Source organism: Strix aluco, chromosome 3 (genome assembly GCF_031877795.1).
Source record: "Strix aluco isolate bStrAlu1 chromosome 3, bStrAlu1.hap1, whole genome shotgun sequence".
In the NCBI taxonomy this organism is placed as follows: Eukaryota; Metazoa; Chordata; class Aves; order Strigiformes; family Strigidae; genus Strix; species Strix aluco.
Genome location: NC_133933.1, coordinates 86684305 through 86703763, shown reverse-complemented (window position 1 = coordinate 86703763; position 19459 = coordinate 86684305). Strand labels below are relative to the sequence as shown.

At 37.8% G+C, this 19459-nt stretch overlaps 1 protein-coding gene across 6 annotated transcripts in view; it reads right to left on the bottom strand.

Moving 5' to 3' along the window:
- USP45 (ubiquitin specific peptidase 45) overlaps positions 1 to 19459 on the bottom strand; it is a 56134-nt gene that overhangs the window by 7033 nt on the left and 29642 nt on the right. For 4 of the 6 annotated variants that reach the window (XM_074819487.1, XM_074819490.1, XM_074819488.1 and 1 more), the window contains exons 9-13: positions 10019 to 10106; positions 6633 to 6714; positions 5548 to 5639; positions 3470 to 3526; positions 2005 to 2148 (exon numbers count right to left, since the gene is read on the bottom strand). In XM_074819487.1, the coding sequence (XP_074675588.1) occupies positions 2005 to 2148; positions 3470 to 3526; positions 5548 to 5639; positions 6633 to 6714; positions 10019 to 10106 (463 nt within the window). Of the gene's footprint in view, positions 1 to 2004; positions 2149 to 3469; positions 3527 to 5547; positions 5640 to 6632; positions 6715 to 10018; positions 10107 to 19459 lie in introns of those variants that run through there. The other 2 variants (XM_074819491.1, XM_074819492.1) reach the window with 2 other exon arrangements.

The following is a 19459-nucleotide window of genomic DNA, read 5'->3' as shown; positions in this document are numbered from 1 at the left end:
ATAAACTACCTTTAAACAAAGTGACACACAGCACGAGTTAAGCTCACATCAGTGTTTTTACAGAACAAACTACAGAAACTATCTTTCACAGGTTGCTTCCATAACAGGGAATCTAAGTGGAGGGAAATACCGTTCTGCACACCTGATCATGTGCCTAAGCTGCAGCAAGGGTGTAACTTTAGACAGGGCTTTGGTTTAGTATTTCCTCCTGACTATCTTTAGGTAGCTTCTCATTTGGTAGAGAGGGTTTCTGGACTAGTTTTCTTTTGGAACCCACTCCAGGTTATGGGTACCAAAATGCTAGGCACTACAGGTAACTGCCTAACTTCCAGGTACTGAACTTTGTTCAGTTTATCCCTTAAATATATACCATAGACTCAATTCATGAGGAATCCTCAAGCACATACTCAGTTTTAAACTTTAAGCAAGAACTTAAGTGCAAACGAAGTCTATGTGAAAGACAAAAAGTACTCCTGAATATTTTCTTAAACAGGGTTTAAACTTACACTAAATGTACGACTTCATAATTCAAGTTCTTAAACTTTTAAGCAAGTGAACAATTTAGCAAAGAAAGAATAAAATCCCAATAAAAATTAGAAAATCCCAAATGCTATTTTCCATTAGGACCATTTCTTGTCTCAGTTAAGCTTGTTTGCCTTATAAATAAAGAAGAGGGAGAAGAACTTGCCTGAAATCACTGCTAGTGTTCGGGGGTATTATGTAAACAGCAGTCAAAAAATTCTTAAAATTGTGAAGCTCCCCATTTCAGGAGAAAAGCCTAATAAGGAGTGTTCAGGTACTCTGTTACCTACAGAACTACCTACAGGACACTCCCCCATTTACACAAGCAAACTTACAAACTGATGAACTGAAGTCACATAACATCGACAAACACTGACTGAATTCAACAATTACTTGTCTTGGATTAGAAGTTTTACTGCAGAACAGATGTATTACACTGAAAACAGTTTTTTTTAAAAAGACTAAAATAATGATAAATACATGACTGAAAAGATGGAGGGGGAGTGGAGAATCAAAGCCTCACCAATAAGACAGACATACTTGACAGGTCACTTTATCTATCCTTATTGAAAGCAGAGTTGTTGGTTCCTTTGTATTAGTCTGGCTAGTCTAGTTTATTGAATCCATACTATATTTTATTTTCTTAAATTCTGAAAACATTTCAGTAATTATGTTTGCATGTATCAACACTATTATTCACACTATTTCGGACTTTTCCATGTCTCTTCTAGTATAGATTCTAACTGGCCGCATAACCCTATATGGACAATAAAGCTTTTTTTTTTTAAAAAGAGTTAATGACAGTAAGAGCCTTTGTCATGTTTCATTGACAGCAATATATGTGCACAACAGTTACTACATGTTTCTTTTAATCTGTAAACACTAATACATAAACAGTTCTGTTAGGCTGGTGTATTTGCAGAACCCTTTTGCTACCACCAGAAAGAACTGTATTAGGAGGTCGCACGGGAGACGGGCTGAACCTGAACCGAGCTCCCCAGCCCCTCGGGCTGCTGAAGGCCAACTGGGTCACAGAAACCATGGTCTCAGTCTCCAAGAGTCTCTGCTGGCTGTACTGTTTTTGTTGTACCCAATGCCAACTAATCCCTCGGACAGCACTAATGCAGACTTGCCTGCTCTCTTGGCCAGCATTACAGTTCTTGTGATTGCAACCAGAAACAAAACTAGGAGGACAACAAAAGAAAAGCAGCCAACAGAACCAAAAGCAATTGAATTGAAACTAACTTGCAGATTTCTTTTTTTCCTTACAAATGAAACTCTGTAACTGAAACTAAATGGTTCCAAATGACTATCATTTCTCACACTTCTAATAATGACCTAAATATTTTAAAACAAGTCTATGTCAGCTATATGTATACAAAAAACCCCTGTTGATAGGTGTCAAAATTCCCACCCCTGTAGCCCTAGAAACTTCAAAATAAGCTCAAGATAATTGGTTAGCGCAGGTATTTAAGTTCTTACCTTATCTTTTGTTAAAGGATGTTTCTTGACAATTTTGGGTTGGTTATTCAGTGTAGTGATAGAAGAACAGTTATATTGACCAAGATCTGCCTCTTGTACACTTTTACCTTTACCTGTTCTTCCCAAAGGCACAGGTTTTGCAACCTAAGAAATTAGACAGGAAATTAGGAAAGGAAATATGCCAATTTTGTATTCCTTTGCAACCTACAGAAAAGATGAACATAGGTGGGTTTTTTCCTTTACTTTAGAAAATAGTAACCTACATAAATGCAATTAACCCCTGAATCATGGTTTAAAGCTACTTTGAAGTTTTGTCATAACACCCTGTCAACATGTTTGAAGGATCAACTGAGAGCCACAAGAAAGAAGAATGATACAAAATTCCTCCACAGAATACATACCAAATAATCTATTCTAGTATTGCATAAGCACACACGTAGCTGTGCGAGATGTGAATTTATCAAAGGGGACATAGGTCCCTGTAAGTCAGTCTCTGGTGCACCTTATGATGTGATGAAGGAGCTGCTGCACATCCACCATCACATTAATGGCAGCAGCATATCTAGACTATAAAGCAAAGTGACAACCATAAAGTAATACACATCCTCAAGTAAGTGCAGCGACTGCTAAAAGCCAGCAGCACTCTCTCAAACAGAGCCCGTGAAGTTCCCATATTACACGTGAGCCAGGAAGCACAGGGGCCCAGATACTCAAAATGCTCTTAAAGCTTTAACTCCCACAGACATCTGCACTCAATGCACCAAGAAAGATGAAGAATTTACTATGAGCAAAACTGATGTTTGGGGACAAGTACATTTTATACAGGACTAAATATTACATTAAATACTCTCCCTTAAATATACATGAATATATGCAGGATGGGGGAAGAACCACTCGCAACCCCACTCTCAAATGAAAACCCCAAGTCCCACAAAACCAGAGCATATGCCTTCAAAGGGACACAGTTCCTCTGCAGCTAACAGTGGCATTCTGTGAAATGCCAAAAACACCAGAACAAATATATTCAAAGTCTGTCCATTTTCACATCATCTCATCCCATAGTACACTTCAGCCCAAGGGACTCAGGTTCTCTAGATCCAAACCAACAGGCTACAATCTGTCTGGACATTCAAAAAGAAAGTTTATAAATCATTATTTTCATATAAGTCTATACTAAATCTACTACTAAATTGAGCCAATCTCAGACCTACATATACTCTAGATTACTATGGTTCCAAGTTTGGACTAATTTAAAAATATAAGCACTTATGGCATTGTATGTCTATATATATATAAATAAAATCATATAATGAACAGACGTATGACAGTACATGTATTTATGGACAAGCATACATTTTTAGGCTTGAAATCAAAACTGTGTATATATAGATGAACATCTTCATAAAGGTATGTAAAAACAATCCACCAGAAGCAATAGTTATTTACCACGTATTCTGTTTCTTACCCTCTCCTCTATTATAGGAAGTGAAAGATCAATGAAAGGTTCTTTTACTGTTGAAATCTTGAAGAAAAAGAGAAAATGCATATTAAATGCAAAGAACATTATATGCGTTTAGCATATAGCTTCCTTTTTTAAATCAATTATCAGAAACTAGATAAAAAGCTAATTAGTTGCAATATGTATCAAACTACAATGAAGAACTTCCCACAAACTTTTTTTTTTAAATTTATTTTAAGTTAGCTCTGATTTTCTTTATAACACTGCACAAAATTTCAGCATACAGACATAAAGGGCAAGGCCATTCATCTGGGCACAAATTGGACCTAGAAGCAGTGTGGTGCTGAGTTTCTCTGAGCTCCAGAGTCATGTGGACCTTCTAGACAGTACAATTCTGCAGAAAGCTAACTTTCAGAGTTTCCTGATCCTGGAAAGGCATTTGACCTCATACACTGTTAAGCAGCAAGGACTAGTTAATGACAGTTAGATGACAGATTCTAACCTGATGCTCTCAGAAAGGATTAAGTCAGGTTTACTGGTTGCAGCCAAAAGCTTTATTAGAATTTTTCACACCATAACATACACTAGTAATTGTTAAAATAAATCCAATTACTGGGGAAAAGGGGATTGAAAAAAAAAACCCTTCTTTTCTGTACCGGTTTTATTTTGCCATCTATAAGCCATGTAAAATCTAAGCTGAAACTGGAAATATCTGGCAAAGTACACCTAAAGACATTCTCTCTCAGCACTCTCCATCTGCCTTTATGACTACAACATCTCATTCAAGCCTCTTCCTGAAGCTCTCTCCCTTGCCATTCTCAAAGTCCTTCCAAAACTGACTTATCTTACCTCTGGATAGACTGCGAAAAACAAAAAATAAATATGTTAAAAAATTAAATCATGTTGTACATGTGAGTTACTGAACACAGTCATGCCCTCCATTACTGTCACTGTTGCCCTTCTCTTATATTTGTGACCCTACCTTCCACCTGCAACATTTGATATGGACTGTAGGCTTATTTTTACCTGTTGTACAAGGGACTCAGCATGGTTTAGGTTCCAGTAAAGCAAGAAATGACATCAAAGCTATTGTAACTATGATGACTGACTGCCCAATGAGCGATGTTCAAACAGGGGTTCCTCTTAAAGAGTGAGTTTGCATGAACAAACATTAGTCAAGATATCTTTGCCAATGCAGGCAAAGGAAAGTGAATACTAAACTCTTCCTCAAAGGGCTACAGCTAGCAAATTGCTGAGTCTTGTGAGAGCAGAATATAAGAATCCAGCAAAAATAAATGAGACATGCAAAATACATACAACCTCTATTTTTTATATAGTCAAAGTTCTTCATTGATACTAGTAGCACATGGAAGTGTAATCTGCACATCACACACAGGGAAGTTTACCTGGCACTGGAGGACTGTGCTTAATTATTCAGACTGATTGACTTACTTAATCTCTATAATATGAAATATAATGTTTAGTCTAAAACACAAATGTAACATTCAGTTAGAGAAGTCATGCAAATAAGATTTTTCTCTTCCAAAGTTAAAGAAAATTACAAGGATCATGGAAAGCATTTATGATGAAATGTCAGTAATATTAATTATGAAAGGAATATGCTGTTCATTAGAGTTATTACATTAATTATCAAAAATAAGGAAAAAAAGTAATTTTAGCATTTCCCCACTCATACTAATTCAAAGTAAATAATTCCCAGTTTTCAGGTATATCCCAGAATAGCAGGCAGGAGGATTTACATTTTAAGATAGTAGGTGTTTTATTTAAAAATATCAAATAAAATTGGGATGTAACACAGATGATTACAGAATTTGGAACCTCCAGCCTTCAGTTAGATGTAAAATCAGGCCCAGTACTTGAATCCTTTTTAAATTTTCTTAGGTTTGAGAGGATAATGCTTTAAAGGAATAAATCATTTGAAATGAGAAACTTTCAATAAAGTCTTGTTTTTACAAACAAACAAGCAAGTATAAAATTGGCAATACAATTTTATACTTTCAAGACAATGTAATCAAACCAGTATGTGATCTATTCCACATCAAACCAAATTCCAGAATACCTACATTTTCACATTCCTCACACATGACAGTGCTAGTCAATTCACCAACAAAGATCCTATCTATGAAGTTCATCTTCACACCCTCTCTTCCATATGCTGAAAAAACATTGCCTTTTTTAAATGTGAAAAGTAACAGATCCAATGCCACACTATAAGTACAACAAAATTCTTTCTAAGATATATTATGAAAGCACAGTTTTAAAACATATTCAAAATGTTTTGAACACAATACAATAACTAATACATCATATACTGTATTATCTCAACATTTAAAAATATTTTAGTGAGACTGTTCCCTTTCATCCTTCCCTTCCCCACCTACTGTAACAGAATAATAATACTGTCTCTCAAGAAACAGCCTTTTAAATAAAATCTCAGTTTTCTTCTGAATACATAATATTGTGTTGCCTTGATATAGACACTAGGGTAGCAGACAGGTTGTCACCCTTTCTAAATGGTTTTTGAAACTATAAAACTCTAAAAAATGAGACAAAAGCCTGTTCTAATACATCTCTATGCCTTAACTGTTGCAGATTTGGGAAGGGTGACTTTCAAAACATCTTAATCATTATTAAGACTTTAATTAAAACAAAATCCCCAAAATTAGAACTTTTGCATAAACATGCACATAAAAAAATTAATTAAGAAACTCTCATCCTGAAAAAACATGCCTTCTTTTGAAACAGCTTCCTATCTCAGGTTTGTAATCATATTTAAAGTGCTGGCAGTATCAGTCAACTGACAGAAATCAGTTTTATTTATGAAAAGTGGCCTCTCTGAATGATACAGTAACTGTGGCTATATAACAAACCTGAAGATGCATCAGGCTATTTCAGAAAACTAAGTTATATCTATCATTAAAAGAGGCATTATTAAGACAGTGGGAGCCTTTTTCCTTGGATACAAAGATGCATGTCAGCAGACACTAAGTTCTCTATACTTTAGATACACACTAGGTGGCACTAGAATAATACATAATAGAAGTCCTGTAACTACAGTACTTCGGGTCTGCTGTTTGCAATAGTTTTGAAGAAAATCGTATTTAAAAACTCGTGCATTTTTAAAAGTTTTCAATAAAAAGTTGCATACCTTTGACTCTTCTTCTGGTTTCTTCATCTGCTGTCTTAGTAGTTGGATTATTAAATGCTTTTAAGATACCAGTTTGTATACGCTATAATTTGGGAAAAAAAAAAAAGGCAAGTATTTAAGTGTAAACATTATAAAAACTATTAATGTATTATTAGATTTTATTACTCTTATTTCCATAAAATAAGCATAATTTAATATTTTAAAACTACTGTTGTTATTCACTAACAGTGTCAAAACTACATGAGCTTAACTTAAGTAGGTAACCATCCAAAAATTTCCTCCCCTTAAAAAGGGAGCCATTGTAGAGCACTCAATAGGTTATCAAAAAAACTATGAGATTTTCAGTGAACAAATACTATCCATTTCTTCCACTGTTGGGGGAAAAAAATATACTGAAGAATGGACTATTACTGATTGACTAGGATACAAAATACTTGAAGGCAGATAAGTATCTTTTAATAGCCAGACTTCAATGAGTGTGTTTGGGCAGTATTTTTATTACTTCTGTTCATTTTCTAACACTGAACATTTCAAAGTTATCATAGAAAACCTCAGGAGAGATACAAAACTTTCTATGAACACATAAATGTCATCAACATTTGCTCAAAAATCCTAAAAACTTCATTTTTGAAAGAAGAATCAGAAAAAAGCAAATTCATACAGGTGAGCTGTAGCTGCACCTCAAGACAGAGGGTGCTCCCTCTGCTATTTCTCAGCTGCCCTGGGATAAGGAGATGCTGTATTCCTGAGAGGTGCACCCCAGCTGCAGAACTGCACAGGCTAGTACAAAAGTCAGCCCAACCTCCAACACGCTGCGGAGAGGGAAGCAGGAGGATGACTCGGGTCCCCTGACAGAGAACACTGCCGCGTGCATGACCCGTGCTTCCCTTTTTCCTGGAAAATGGACTTGCTCTCTAATCCACAAACTCTAATGACATGTACAAGTCTCCCGTGTCAGTGCGCAAATGACATTTATAATTAAATGTGTCACTGAAGTCACACTTAGAGCAAGGTACCACTCTAGAGACAAATGGTGATACTAAACCTTCTGCAAGTAACTCAAACCCTATGTCCTAACAGGAAAAGAATAATAAATAGCTCTTTTTTGCAGGCAGCAAAGTACACTTTCAAGCCATATATTACAAAAGCATAGGATGACAGACAGCATCAGAGGCTCGGCTTCTAGTTCAGGCACCCATCAGACCAAGTCATACTCCTACCTTATGAGTATGTGACCTGGCTTGTGAATTAACTCCCGCTGCCCCAAGCTCCGCTTTGTTCTTCTTAAAGCCAACAATATACTAAGAGGGCTAATCAATAGGTAATTCATGAAGTTGAGAACCATAAATGGGTTTAGGGCCATAAGCAACCCTTTTGTTGAGATTAGCTCGTTGAACCATTTATTTAGGTCAAAGAAAGACATAGTCTTTGAATGGGCAGGGTGCTGTGGACAATGGCAGCAGACATTAATCAATTAGCAGCAGGGTTCAGCCACTTCAGGCCTGGTGTGAAACCATCTCCAGTCCACATTGCTGGAAACAGCAGACGCTATATCATCTTTATTGTAGTATCAACAAGCTTTTATCTTAAAAATCCACTTGTGTACAGCACTTTCTGAAATTTTTTTAAAAGGGACAGGAAAAAGTTTAACACTGGTGTCAGATACAAAATACAAAACCACAGAGAAGAGGCAGAACTGTAATGTGATTTTTTGTTAGTTCCTATAACTAGTGCCATGTTATGTATCATATATATTTCTCATCAAAACTCTTAGGGTTTAAAAACAATTAATCCCAGCAGGGATAGGGAAGCAGGGACAGCCACGACCAGCTCTCTCGCAGGTGGCTGGCAAAGCAGCAGCTAGCCCTTTCGGCAGGGCTGTTCCTTCTTCCAAGAGTAAAGTTTAAAAGCAGTGTGAAAGAGAGAGGTTAGTGGCTGTAACCCCTGCTACAGGGTTCTGGTGGCAAACACGCTGCTGCAGGCTGTCCCCAGCCGGAGCCTGGGAGCGTGGTGGGGAGGCTGTGGGGGCAGCTGCTGGGCTCCCGCGGCAGACAGAGCTGCTCTGGCCGGTGGCCGGCCAGCGCTCGCCACCGGCCTGACGTTTGCTGTTTATCACGCCATCTACAGACACGAAACACGGGATCATTAAAAAAAAAAAAAAAAGAAAAGAAAAAAAGAAAGAGAGCTGCCCGAGGGGATAAAGACATGCTTGCAGTAAGGCACCATTAGGGCAGCAGAGGGGTGTAATTGCAGGGCAGGGTGGGAGCAACCTCTCCCTGCCTGGTGATGGGGCAGCAGAAATACTCTACTGTCCAAAACGTAGTTTAAAATTCTTACCATCTTCCATTACTCTTTTGTAGTAGCTACTGTAGCTGTCACTGCTCTCTAATAATAATAAACGATTCAAAAGGCAAATACAAATGCAGGTTATCATAATGACGGCACATTCACTGGCGAAATAGGAGACTGACTTGAGGGGAAAGCACAATCACCTACTGGAGAAGCTTAGTCACTGTAATAATCCTGCTTCCGGTGAATCCTCATTTGTGAAGCAAATACAGTTTCCATCTTTTATTACATGAAAATCAACAAACAAAAAAGTTTCCCTCTACTGCAAAAACATGACAACTGTTTTCTAACTGAAGCCAGCTGCTTCTGTCGTGTGTCCTGTTTGACACGTAATTTTGTAAGCGTGACAATGTCAAGGCTTAGCTGTTTCTCCCTGTAGTTCAGTTCTGTTTACGATGAAGTATACTGCTGACAAGACCAATACATATTAATATTGTGGTAGGATAAGGATTTGTTCAGCTCACTGTAGTGCCAGGAACTGGGCTCAGACACAGCTTCATATCTTATCTGCAAGATAATTCAGCTCAGATCATGACATTTGTCACATTACTAAATGAGAGGGAAGAGGAAGTATAGTGGTCAGTAGGAGATTTAAGGCCCTCCTTTTGAGAAGACTTAGAAAAGGCTATTTACCAAAATATCATCTGAAAAGAAGGGTCGAAGACTAAGTCAGGCAGATGAAATCTGGTATGGTCAAAACAGTTGAAGCAAGCAAACACATGCTTTCTTGCATTCCACAATGCAGGAGGCAGAAATAACAAAGGAAAAGAAACCAAACAAAACCACACAGGGTTAATATAATAAACTGCTTATATACTTAGCATACTTAGATCTAGATTTTAAATAATGAAAAGCAGCACCTTATTTATAAAACAAATAGTTCTTCACACTTACTTCACTCTTACTCTCACTCTTCATTCGTCATTAAGTACATCTTTAAAACATTGGGAACACGAAGAACATTGAAGCAATGACTTGTAGTTCACCATACAGTCCTTTAAAAACATGTTCTTTAAAAACATGCACAAAGACGTTACCTTTGTTTCTTCAATTCTCATCGCATCCAACAGATAGTGCAGAAGCTCCTGGCTGTCCTGCTGCTGGAAACCCTTAAATCGAGGAGCCCTACAAAAGAAGCAGTAAAGAATTTAAATCTACTTTGGGAGGTTCTTATTGAGACAATGTCCACATCAGACTCTTTCTGGATGCCAGGGGTACAAATCAGTACAATCCCTGCTGGACCTCACGGGGCTCTAGGAAGCTCCTGGTGTGGCAGCAATTATACCAACAAGGCTGCACTTTAACCTGGGTAGCATTTTGACCTTATTGGGTATGGCTTGACTAAAATACACCTTTGCCAGTAGAGTGTCATCCATACCAGCAGCACTTTGATGACAGACTACACCAGTATTTCTGTATCACCAAATAGTCCCAGTGTCATGGAGGAGAGGGAAAGAAGATTTTCAAAGTGCTTCACCTCCCCTCTGCTACCTCACTCTTCTCTCTACCAAAAAGAAATATTAAATGTGCATAAACCACATATGTATATAGGAAACAGTATATAGGTTTATATATAAGAAACCAGAAACAGCACTATAATCTGAACTGAAAAAAAGATGATCTTGAAAGGGGAGGGAAGTCCCAAAGTGGTACAAACAAACAAGAACTGCAGGTTAGAATCCAAATGAGAATTTCTTAACTTCTTAAACAGAAGTATACATAAGCATCTCTTCCAAATGGCTCCACAGTCAATCAGTCCAGTAATCTGCAGCTTACTGAGTGAGCAATCGAGTAAGATAGTAAACATGCTAAAAATAAGTAATATTACATAGCATATGAATTTCAAATGCTATTCAAGAAATATAAGAGAAAACTGTAATAATATGATATTCTGATATACGTAATTTACACTGTATTCAATCAGATTCTATTTATGTGAAATTTCTTCAATTACTATTACAGATATTGGAAATAAATGCTCTAGACATAGGATTTCCATTCTAAGAGTATCACTAATGAGAAAAGACAGAGTTTGGGGCAGGTTTTCTTGGCAGAAGAGTTAATCACTCTTCCATTATCAGATAAGAGTTACTCCTATACTTGCTTCACAAAAGCATTAAAAGGACCTTTTAGCATCATGAATTATCAACTCACACCATATCCACATGCAAACTTCTGTCCTACAGTCTAACAAACTGTAATATTTCATGTCTGAAATTCATATTAAAACAGCAAACAAAACACAGCTTCATACGTACAATGGAAAGAGCCTGAAACCAATGAGACAATCTCTTCGCTGTTATTTTGACTGAGACAATATATTTGATTCCAGATTCCCAAAACTACCAGGTTTGAAAAGGCAGGTAATCAATTAGCTACATGCTGTCTGGTTTTTTTTTCCCCCCAAAGCTGCTTACAGGAATTGTGTACCCAACTGGTTTTGCGGGCAAAAAAATCTTAGATGACAGAGACTGAAATTTCACAAGTCTTCTGCACTAGTTCAAAGGAACCTTCCTGATCCACCCATCATATCAGCCAAGTATATCGAGTATTTTGCTCCCACTGCGTGCTGAATACAAAAACTTTACAAATTCCAGCTTTTTTTTTCAATTTCTGAGTGCACCCAAACGTGTTATCTGGACAACACATGGAAGAACATAAAGTATCCACACAGCTGCTGTGATTTAATGTCGCTACATTTTTTGTCACCATTAGTTTACTTTACTAATCTGGATAGCCAGCATTAAAAAGAAAATCCTGATACACTTATCTTTTCTCATGCTATCCGAGTTTAGAAAATGAGGGATCGTGTGGTCCATCTCATCAGAACTTTATAACCCTTGGTGAAATCTTTTAAAATCTCATTTCCATGCTGCATCCGCAAACACAGGTGGCAGATACGCCAGCCCCAAGCCCACCAGAATCGTTCCTGTATGGCAGCCCCCCGCAGGGATTTCCCTGGCCATCCCCAATGGCAGCGAGCAGCATCTCGGGCTGAGCACATGAAGTGGCCTGCAGGAGAAAGCCACGAGGCTGCGGCTCTCCAGCTGTGATTTTGTTTGTGAAGTGAGTGATAAGCCCTTCTTGTACAACTGTGTGCCACAGCCCTCCTTTTTACACTAAAGTGGAATGAAGGAGGGTTTTTTGTTTTGTTTTTGAGATGCACATGAGCTAAAAAGCATTAGAGCTGCAACTGAAAAAGATACTGCTTCTGCATAAATAATGTCATTACCTTTTGGATGTCTGATATCGAATGACTGAAATTCCCAGACTATAAGTCCACTTTCTAGAATAATATATACTGACTACTCAAGTTAAACAGAGATCTAAATCACCAGACTGCAACAGCTTCTTTAAAAAAAAATTCAGTGTACTTCCAAACTTTTAATCTCTCGAAATTAAAAGTCTCGAAGGAAATGGTCTACATGCCTTAGGATATATATATCTGTTGTCACCCTTGTCCTCTCAGGCTACACCGTCCTTCGAGCTGTTCTCCTCTGTGGCATTCAGCCACAGCACCAGCAGAGACAAGCCAGCCTGTGGGTCAGCCCAAGAGCACAGAAGGGACACTGGCACTGGCTGAGTTTGTACCAGTGTGCTTTGCTACGCCGGACAAACAAAAAACGAAGGCTCCACAGGAAAGGTGATTCTTTTTTAGCCTTTCTAGACCACCAGCAGCATCTGCATGACTCTCATAAGCCAAAAGAGGAAAAACATGTTTCAAACTACACTACCATTTACACCAGTGATGTTTTAGCCAACTGCACAGGGGTAACATCGCATCTGTTCAGATGCCATTCAGTAGTCTCACTCACAGCTATTCAAAAACTGTAGATTCCTTTTTTTACTACTCACAGCATCTAAATATACTCTAAATACCATATTTTACAGGCATAGATTACACAGAAATTACAAAATACACTTATGAATATGTGGATAGAGCCATAAGGTATTATTCTTACTAAGATAACCAGAGCTAGAAGGCTTCTTATAAACAATTTGGATCTCCAGCTTCTTGCAACCCCAAATGAGACTGTGAATTCACTATTAATATATTCCTGTTCACATTAACTATAACTTACTGGCCAAACCATACCTGTCTTTCCAGACAAGATACCCTTTAGATCTTTAATGACAGTCTTGGATCAATTAATCTAAAATGGGATTTGAAAGGGTGTTTTTTTGCATTTCCAGTAATGCCACTGAATGTCAGCTGTGACTCTCACTGCATACTGAGGAGAGCATGTGCAGGCGTGCACCCCTTCCGAAATCTACCCCAGGAGACAACTGGCTGAGCAGAGCTCAAACAAGAATTTTATCAAACTGGCAGAGCAGCCAGAAAAACCAACCACTTACTTGGTTACTCAGTTTTATTAAATGCATGTTAAGCCAGTTTTCATTTTCAGCCTCAGATTTCATGCTCTGACTAACCAGTACATCGAGCTGTAAATACATCAGTATTTTCTCCAGGCACAACAATCTTACTTGCCTAGCCACACTCTTCAACTGTTCTAGGGTTCCTGAAAGTAAGGTTTCTTTTCCACTCATACACTAAAGCTGCTCAGGTTTGCCTTGGAATTTTGTGCTTGTGGACAGGAGAAATTAAAGGCAATCAGAAAAATGCATCAGGCAAGCAATGTGCCTCAACAGTAAAACAAAGTTGCGCAAGATGTCAAGATGCCAAGTTAGGGCACAGCAGCCCTGGGCTACAGGCAGGACAGTGACACAAGGGTCTCAGTTTTGAACCGCTCGCTGGAGGCACTTTGGGCTGTAACTGGAGAAGGATCTAAGGTGACGAGGCATCTAAGGTCAGTGCCTAAAATTAAGTGGAATATATCTGGACCTGCATATGCAAAACAACATGTTGACATTTACAAATATGACACTTTCACATTTGTACTTCATAGCTACTTTTCGACACAAAGTTGAAAATATCCCCAGTTAAAAATGATTTAATGATGCTGCTGTACTAGGACACTTACTATAAAATCTGGAATCAGCAGAATGGGTGATTTTTTTAAGCATTCCTTTTAAAGACAAAATTTTTTTTGCATGTGCAGTTCAACTTAAAAAATGACTTTCAAATTTTAAAAAATAATCAATTAATTCAAACCTGAAATACTCCTCTTCAAAATTAAACATTTTGGTTTAATATTATTAAAATGCAATTTTTTGCTTCTATTAAAATCAGATGGTTTATTTCCAATTAATTATAAAAGCCATTTATATTAATAATATATAATATATATTAAAAAAATAAACAACGTGTACCTGCATGCACATGTTTATATACATGCACAGTTTCACTTTTCAGTTTGCTAAAACAGTTTTCTCATTTCTTTCATTGATTGGTCAGGAATCTGAAAGAATCTTTTTTATTTTTTTAACCCAGATACCAAAATCAGTTCAATTCTGAGAAACCTAGTTAGTCAGCCACAGTACTTTCATTAGTTTTATTTATGATAAATTTCTTGTTTTCCCGGGATGGTGAGAATCAACGAGTATATTCAGACTATCTCCTCCAATGTATGCACATTAATAGCTCCAGCGTATAGCGAGAAAACAAAATCTTTCATTTACACAACCTGGATTCTGGTACTAATAATGATTTTTTTTTTTGCCACAGAAGCAGGGCCACTGCAAGAGACATTATAGTAAAAAGGAAGAAAAATTAATAGTTACTTGACAAAGAAGCAAGCAAAAACTCCATCACTGTTACAGGAGGTTCTTTTCATTGTAGCCATACCTCACAGAGCTAGATTTTCACCGCAAATCAGAAAAAAGCCCCACACATACCTTTGTTACTGTTTATGGTTTGCAGTGTAATCTCCCACTGATGAACATACAGTAATCACTTCAGATTAAAATAATGTACTAAATGATATTTCAAGGAAAAATAATTTACCCGTATGTTCCACATTAGCTTAAATTAAAGGAGGAAAAGATGAACTCAGCCATGGCAGTTTTTCATTTCTTAGTCTTTCAGTCTACTAGCACATAGTGCATCCACAAGGACATTATTTAAGCTTCTCTGTGCTTGTACTAAATCCTCTTCTAACCTCACATAAATCTACATGCTTAAATTTTAACGGCAACAAGGACGATGGGAATGTAACAGCTACCACATTAAAAGTGAAGTGGCAGGGAAAGTGACTTGTAAAGATGCTACATAAGGTCTGAGTCATTTACTTGGATTGATGATGTCATTGTTAACACTGCTTAATTTATAATCTGTCATTCATGTACACAGCATGCTATGTAACATTGTATCTAATTCTAAATATCTGTTGTTCTATGGAAACACATTTGAGATTACTGCATTTGTTTTCAGGGGGAAGCCACAAAAGAAAACCAAAAAACAACAATAAAGAAAAAGGAGGGAGGAAGGGAATTTCACACCACACAATGCCTTTACTGGAAACTTCCTACACTTATAAACCAGAATTAGGGGAAAAAAAAGGAATTAATCCATGCTGATACACAGAAATCTGACAACTAAAAGATGTGTGCTCTTGTCTCCTTGAAAATATGCTTCAAGCAAGATCCTTGGCAAAAGTGGGGGACTTGAAGATGGTTGGTTGAGTTGACCGCTCACAGATGTGCTGACATATGGAAGCCAGTGCCAATGCGATACAACCTGTTGTACAGTGTCAGCAGGATAATGACAGAACAGGTTGAATTCCTGCTAATGGCCATAAGTGGTGAAGGACAACTGTGACATCTACACGCACAGTACTTGTCTAGCCTCTCGTTACTCATCTGGAGACCAGTTATAATTGCTTGACTGTCAGTTAAAGAAATACTTCTCATGATAATCTACTTCCTAGAATGTTTTTTTAACAAAAACTACACAATAACATAATTTTTAAAAGGAAAAAAAGCATTAATACTTTTAATTCCTATCTTATATTGGAGGGAAATTAAGCAAAACTGGGATACAATTACAGTCAGTCAAGCATACCGCACCGAACTGCCATACCTTTACTGTCTCTAATAAAAATTGTTTCAAAATCGTCCTTTCAATAATTACTACCTTTGAGCAGAAGATAGGCTAATACCTTGGAACACTTTAGAAACAGTAATAAGTGCTTGGAAACAGAAAACAGAACATACTATTTGATTTTTTCCAGTAGAGCAAAATGCAGAGGAACCCCTTCAACCCTGCAGTACACTACAGTGAACCAAAGCAAAATGTTTACTTAATGTTAGCCTGAGAGAAGAAATTTTGCTTATCTGCAGATGAAGATGGTAATCTCTCAAGACTGATCAGTTACCAATGAAAGTTACAAAAAAAGCATGCAAAGGGACAGTTTATAAAAGTTACCACAATTCACAGGACTTACCTTTCCCAGTGACACTATCAAATACCTATTCGCTGTCATTACAGAATAGCTAGAATGAAAAGTTTTGTTCTTCCTAAAGCAATCATTCTCATTAGTGATCCCAAGCTATATGCAGCAATATGACAGAAAAGAGAGCAAAATCCTACAGCATGATTAATCCCCATGATTAATCTTATCTTAAACCTGCCCCACAGACATAAGAGTTCTGCTACCACAATGTGCTTGACAGAAAAAAAACCAACCAAACATGGGCTTGCCCCAACATGTAACTAACACCACCAGACGTGCCTGTCGTATCTTGTTGACATGGATTGACAGCACTTAGTTCTCCTTTGGATGTGCTGGCCAATTTCTTTCATCTTTTTCTGTCTCACCTTCCCCCAGTAGAGAAAATGAGGCACCATCACCTTCTTGTGATGCACCAGATCTCTGGTACCTTGAGCGAAAAGCACTTTTTAGAAGCAGCTCTGAATGGACATAATAGCTGACATGCTACAACAGAGCCATTACCCACTGGACCATCAGAGGGAAAATATGGCTCTTTTTACCAAGTAATGGAAATATCTGTCTGGGGAAATTTCTTCCTACTAGCTGGTAGCCAAGTGAAGGCCTTTATGCATGAGATCTTGCATCCCTACAAAAGAAGTCTTCTCTTTATATGGACATCTAATTCTTCTTTCTTCCTTCAAGTCCTGCTAAGATTTTCAATGGCACTCTGTGACAGGAAGTTCCACAGGTTAGCTCTATAAAATGTTGAAAAAAACCCTTTTTTTTCCCCCTAGCTTTAAATCTGTTGCCTTTCAGTTTCACAGACAGCTCCTTGAACTCTTATGAGGGCAATTAAATAAGCACAGCCAATTTATCTTCTATCAGTTATTGTATTCTCTTGCTGCCATGCCTCCTTTTCATGTCCTCTCCTCCCTAAACTCCCAATATTTAAGTCCGTCTTGATGTGAAGGCTTTGTATTTTTGTTACCCCTCTCTAACGCTCCAAACCAGCTTTATCTTGTAACGCTCTATTCTGGTTAACATGAACACTGCTACTGAGGATACACCTCCAATACACCCAATGAAATGATCAATTTTCTCCTTCATTGTATCTACAAGCAATGCTTATGTAGCTCACCAATACCACACACATTGCAAATACTTGTGTTGTCCAAAATGCTGCACAGGTCGTCCTCCCGAGTGAAAGAAGTGAACACAAAACTCAGGAACAAGTGCAGATGATTCCTGCCAATCCACACTGCTTATATATGCAATTAAATCTACTTAGCACTCATAAACCTCATCCATCCAGCTTCATTAACTTGTTCCAAAAATTAAGGAAACTCTGAAATAAAGACATGCAACCTCCTGCTACTGCACAGAGAAGATTCAGTCTCCTCTGTCAGAGAGCTCCTGAACATGATGCAGCACCATCAGCAAGGCCTGTGGAAGCACGACAGGGACCCAAAATAATTCTTCCCAATTGGTCAAGGAAACATCAACTGTGTGTTCTGCTGCTATTATCTTTAAATGGTAAGAGTCAAATGGGAAAAATAAGCAAGTTGGAAATCTTTTCTAAGAGATTTTTCTCTACAGCAATATTATTTTAAAAGAAAAGGCTCAAAAAGACTCCTAATTAATGAGAAAAACGCTGTTTCTTTCACCCCTTAAATCTAGTACAACATTACCTCAGTTTTGCTTAGCATTTCTTCTCAGAAGTGATAAATGCAGAATGCTCCAAGCATTGCTTAGGTTTCCCTCCAAAACTAATCAATAGTCCTAACTGCACATGACCTCCATTCTCTCAGTCCCACCCCTGTCTTGCGTTCTGCTTTCTGCACCTCAGAAGAAAGGATGAATACTCCTTGGGGAGGGAAGACTTATGTATGTTTTGTGACCACCACTAATATCTTTGTTAGGCAAGTCTTTTTTCCTGCGTGTTAACATAGCAATGTAATACCCCTATAAATAATTTTTTGGTGGAGGTTTGAAGCAGCTAAATAATGTAACTACTTTCTGGACTCATCACTTGTGTGCTGCAACATTTAGTTGTTACACAAATCTAAGCTTTCTTCCACCAATAAAATTAGTCAATCATAACAAATAAAGGAAATAAAATTTATGTCCTCTTAATACATCACTCTTGCATTAGTCACTAAGTCTCCAGATAAGTCAGAAGTCTGCAGTCCTGATATTCAGCATAGTGGAAAACCAACAGAAGGGCCCTGTAGCTATGCTCACAATCTGTCCTTGCAAAACATCTGACAGCTGCAACACTAACAAAATTAACAGTGGATGAATTAGTACCAGACGCTAAACAGTTGCTATAGAAAGATTCATCCATTTCTTTTCTTCTTCTCCCCTTCTTCAACCTGGCTACCCCACCACTTGATAAAATTTACACTCTACCATTTTTTTATTTTGTTATTTAATAAAAAAAAGCACCACAAACACCCGAGACGATGAACTTCACACCGTGATCTCCCTAGACTCTCAAAGAAGCAATTTGCAGTTGAAGGACTGTGTCCCAGTTCTCTTACTGAGTTGAGCAGCAAACGTGCATCCACTTGCAGAGTTTCTCACTTGCAGGTTTTGGGATCCCACCCGGTGCCATGACAGAGCTGCAGCTGAACAAGGCAGCGCCTGCTCCCTTTCTTTACAGGCTCTGCCCTCACCTGACCACATTCCTATGTGCCTTTGCCCGCTCCTTTTCAGCTCTTCCTTCCTTCCTGCCTCCTTACGTCTCATTTCACTGAGCACTTTTCAATTTTTGAGTAAGGATGCCCAGTTCAAATATGAGCATTCAAACTCTTGCATACTGCAACACCTGAAGCAGGTGGAGTCCTGAAGTCCTACAATGACACCAAAAAAAGCAACTCTGGACATCAAATCAGAAGTGTTATTTATTCCAGCATTGAACTGGAAATGAAGGCAAGTGTCAGGTGTTAAATTATACAGCTACCTTTACTATATCTTGCATCAACTGATCCAACATTAAAACATGTCACCATTCAGCTAGGAGATTAAAAAACAAGACACCCAAACTCATCAATACCAAATTAATTAAATTTTTTATGTATTTTTAGATATACAATCCAATTGCAATTGCATCATCAGGGAAAAGTAACCATTTTTTAAAGGATTAGC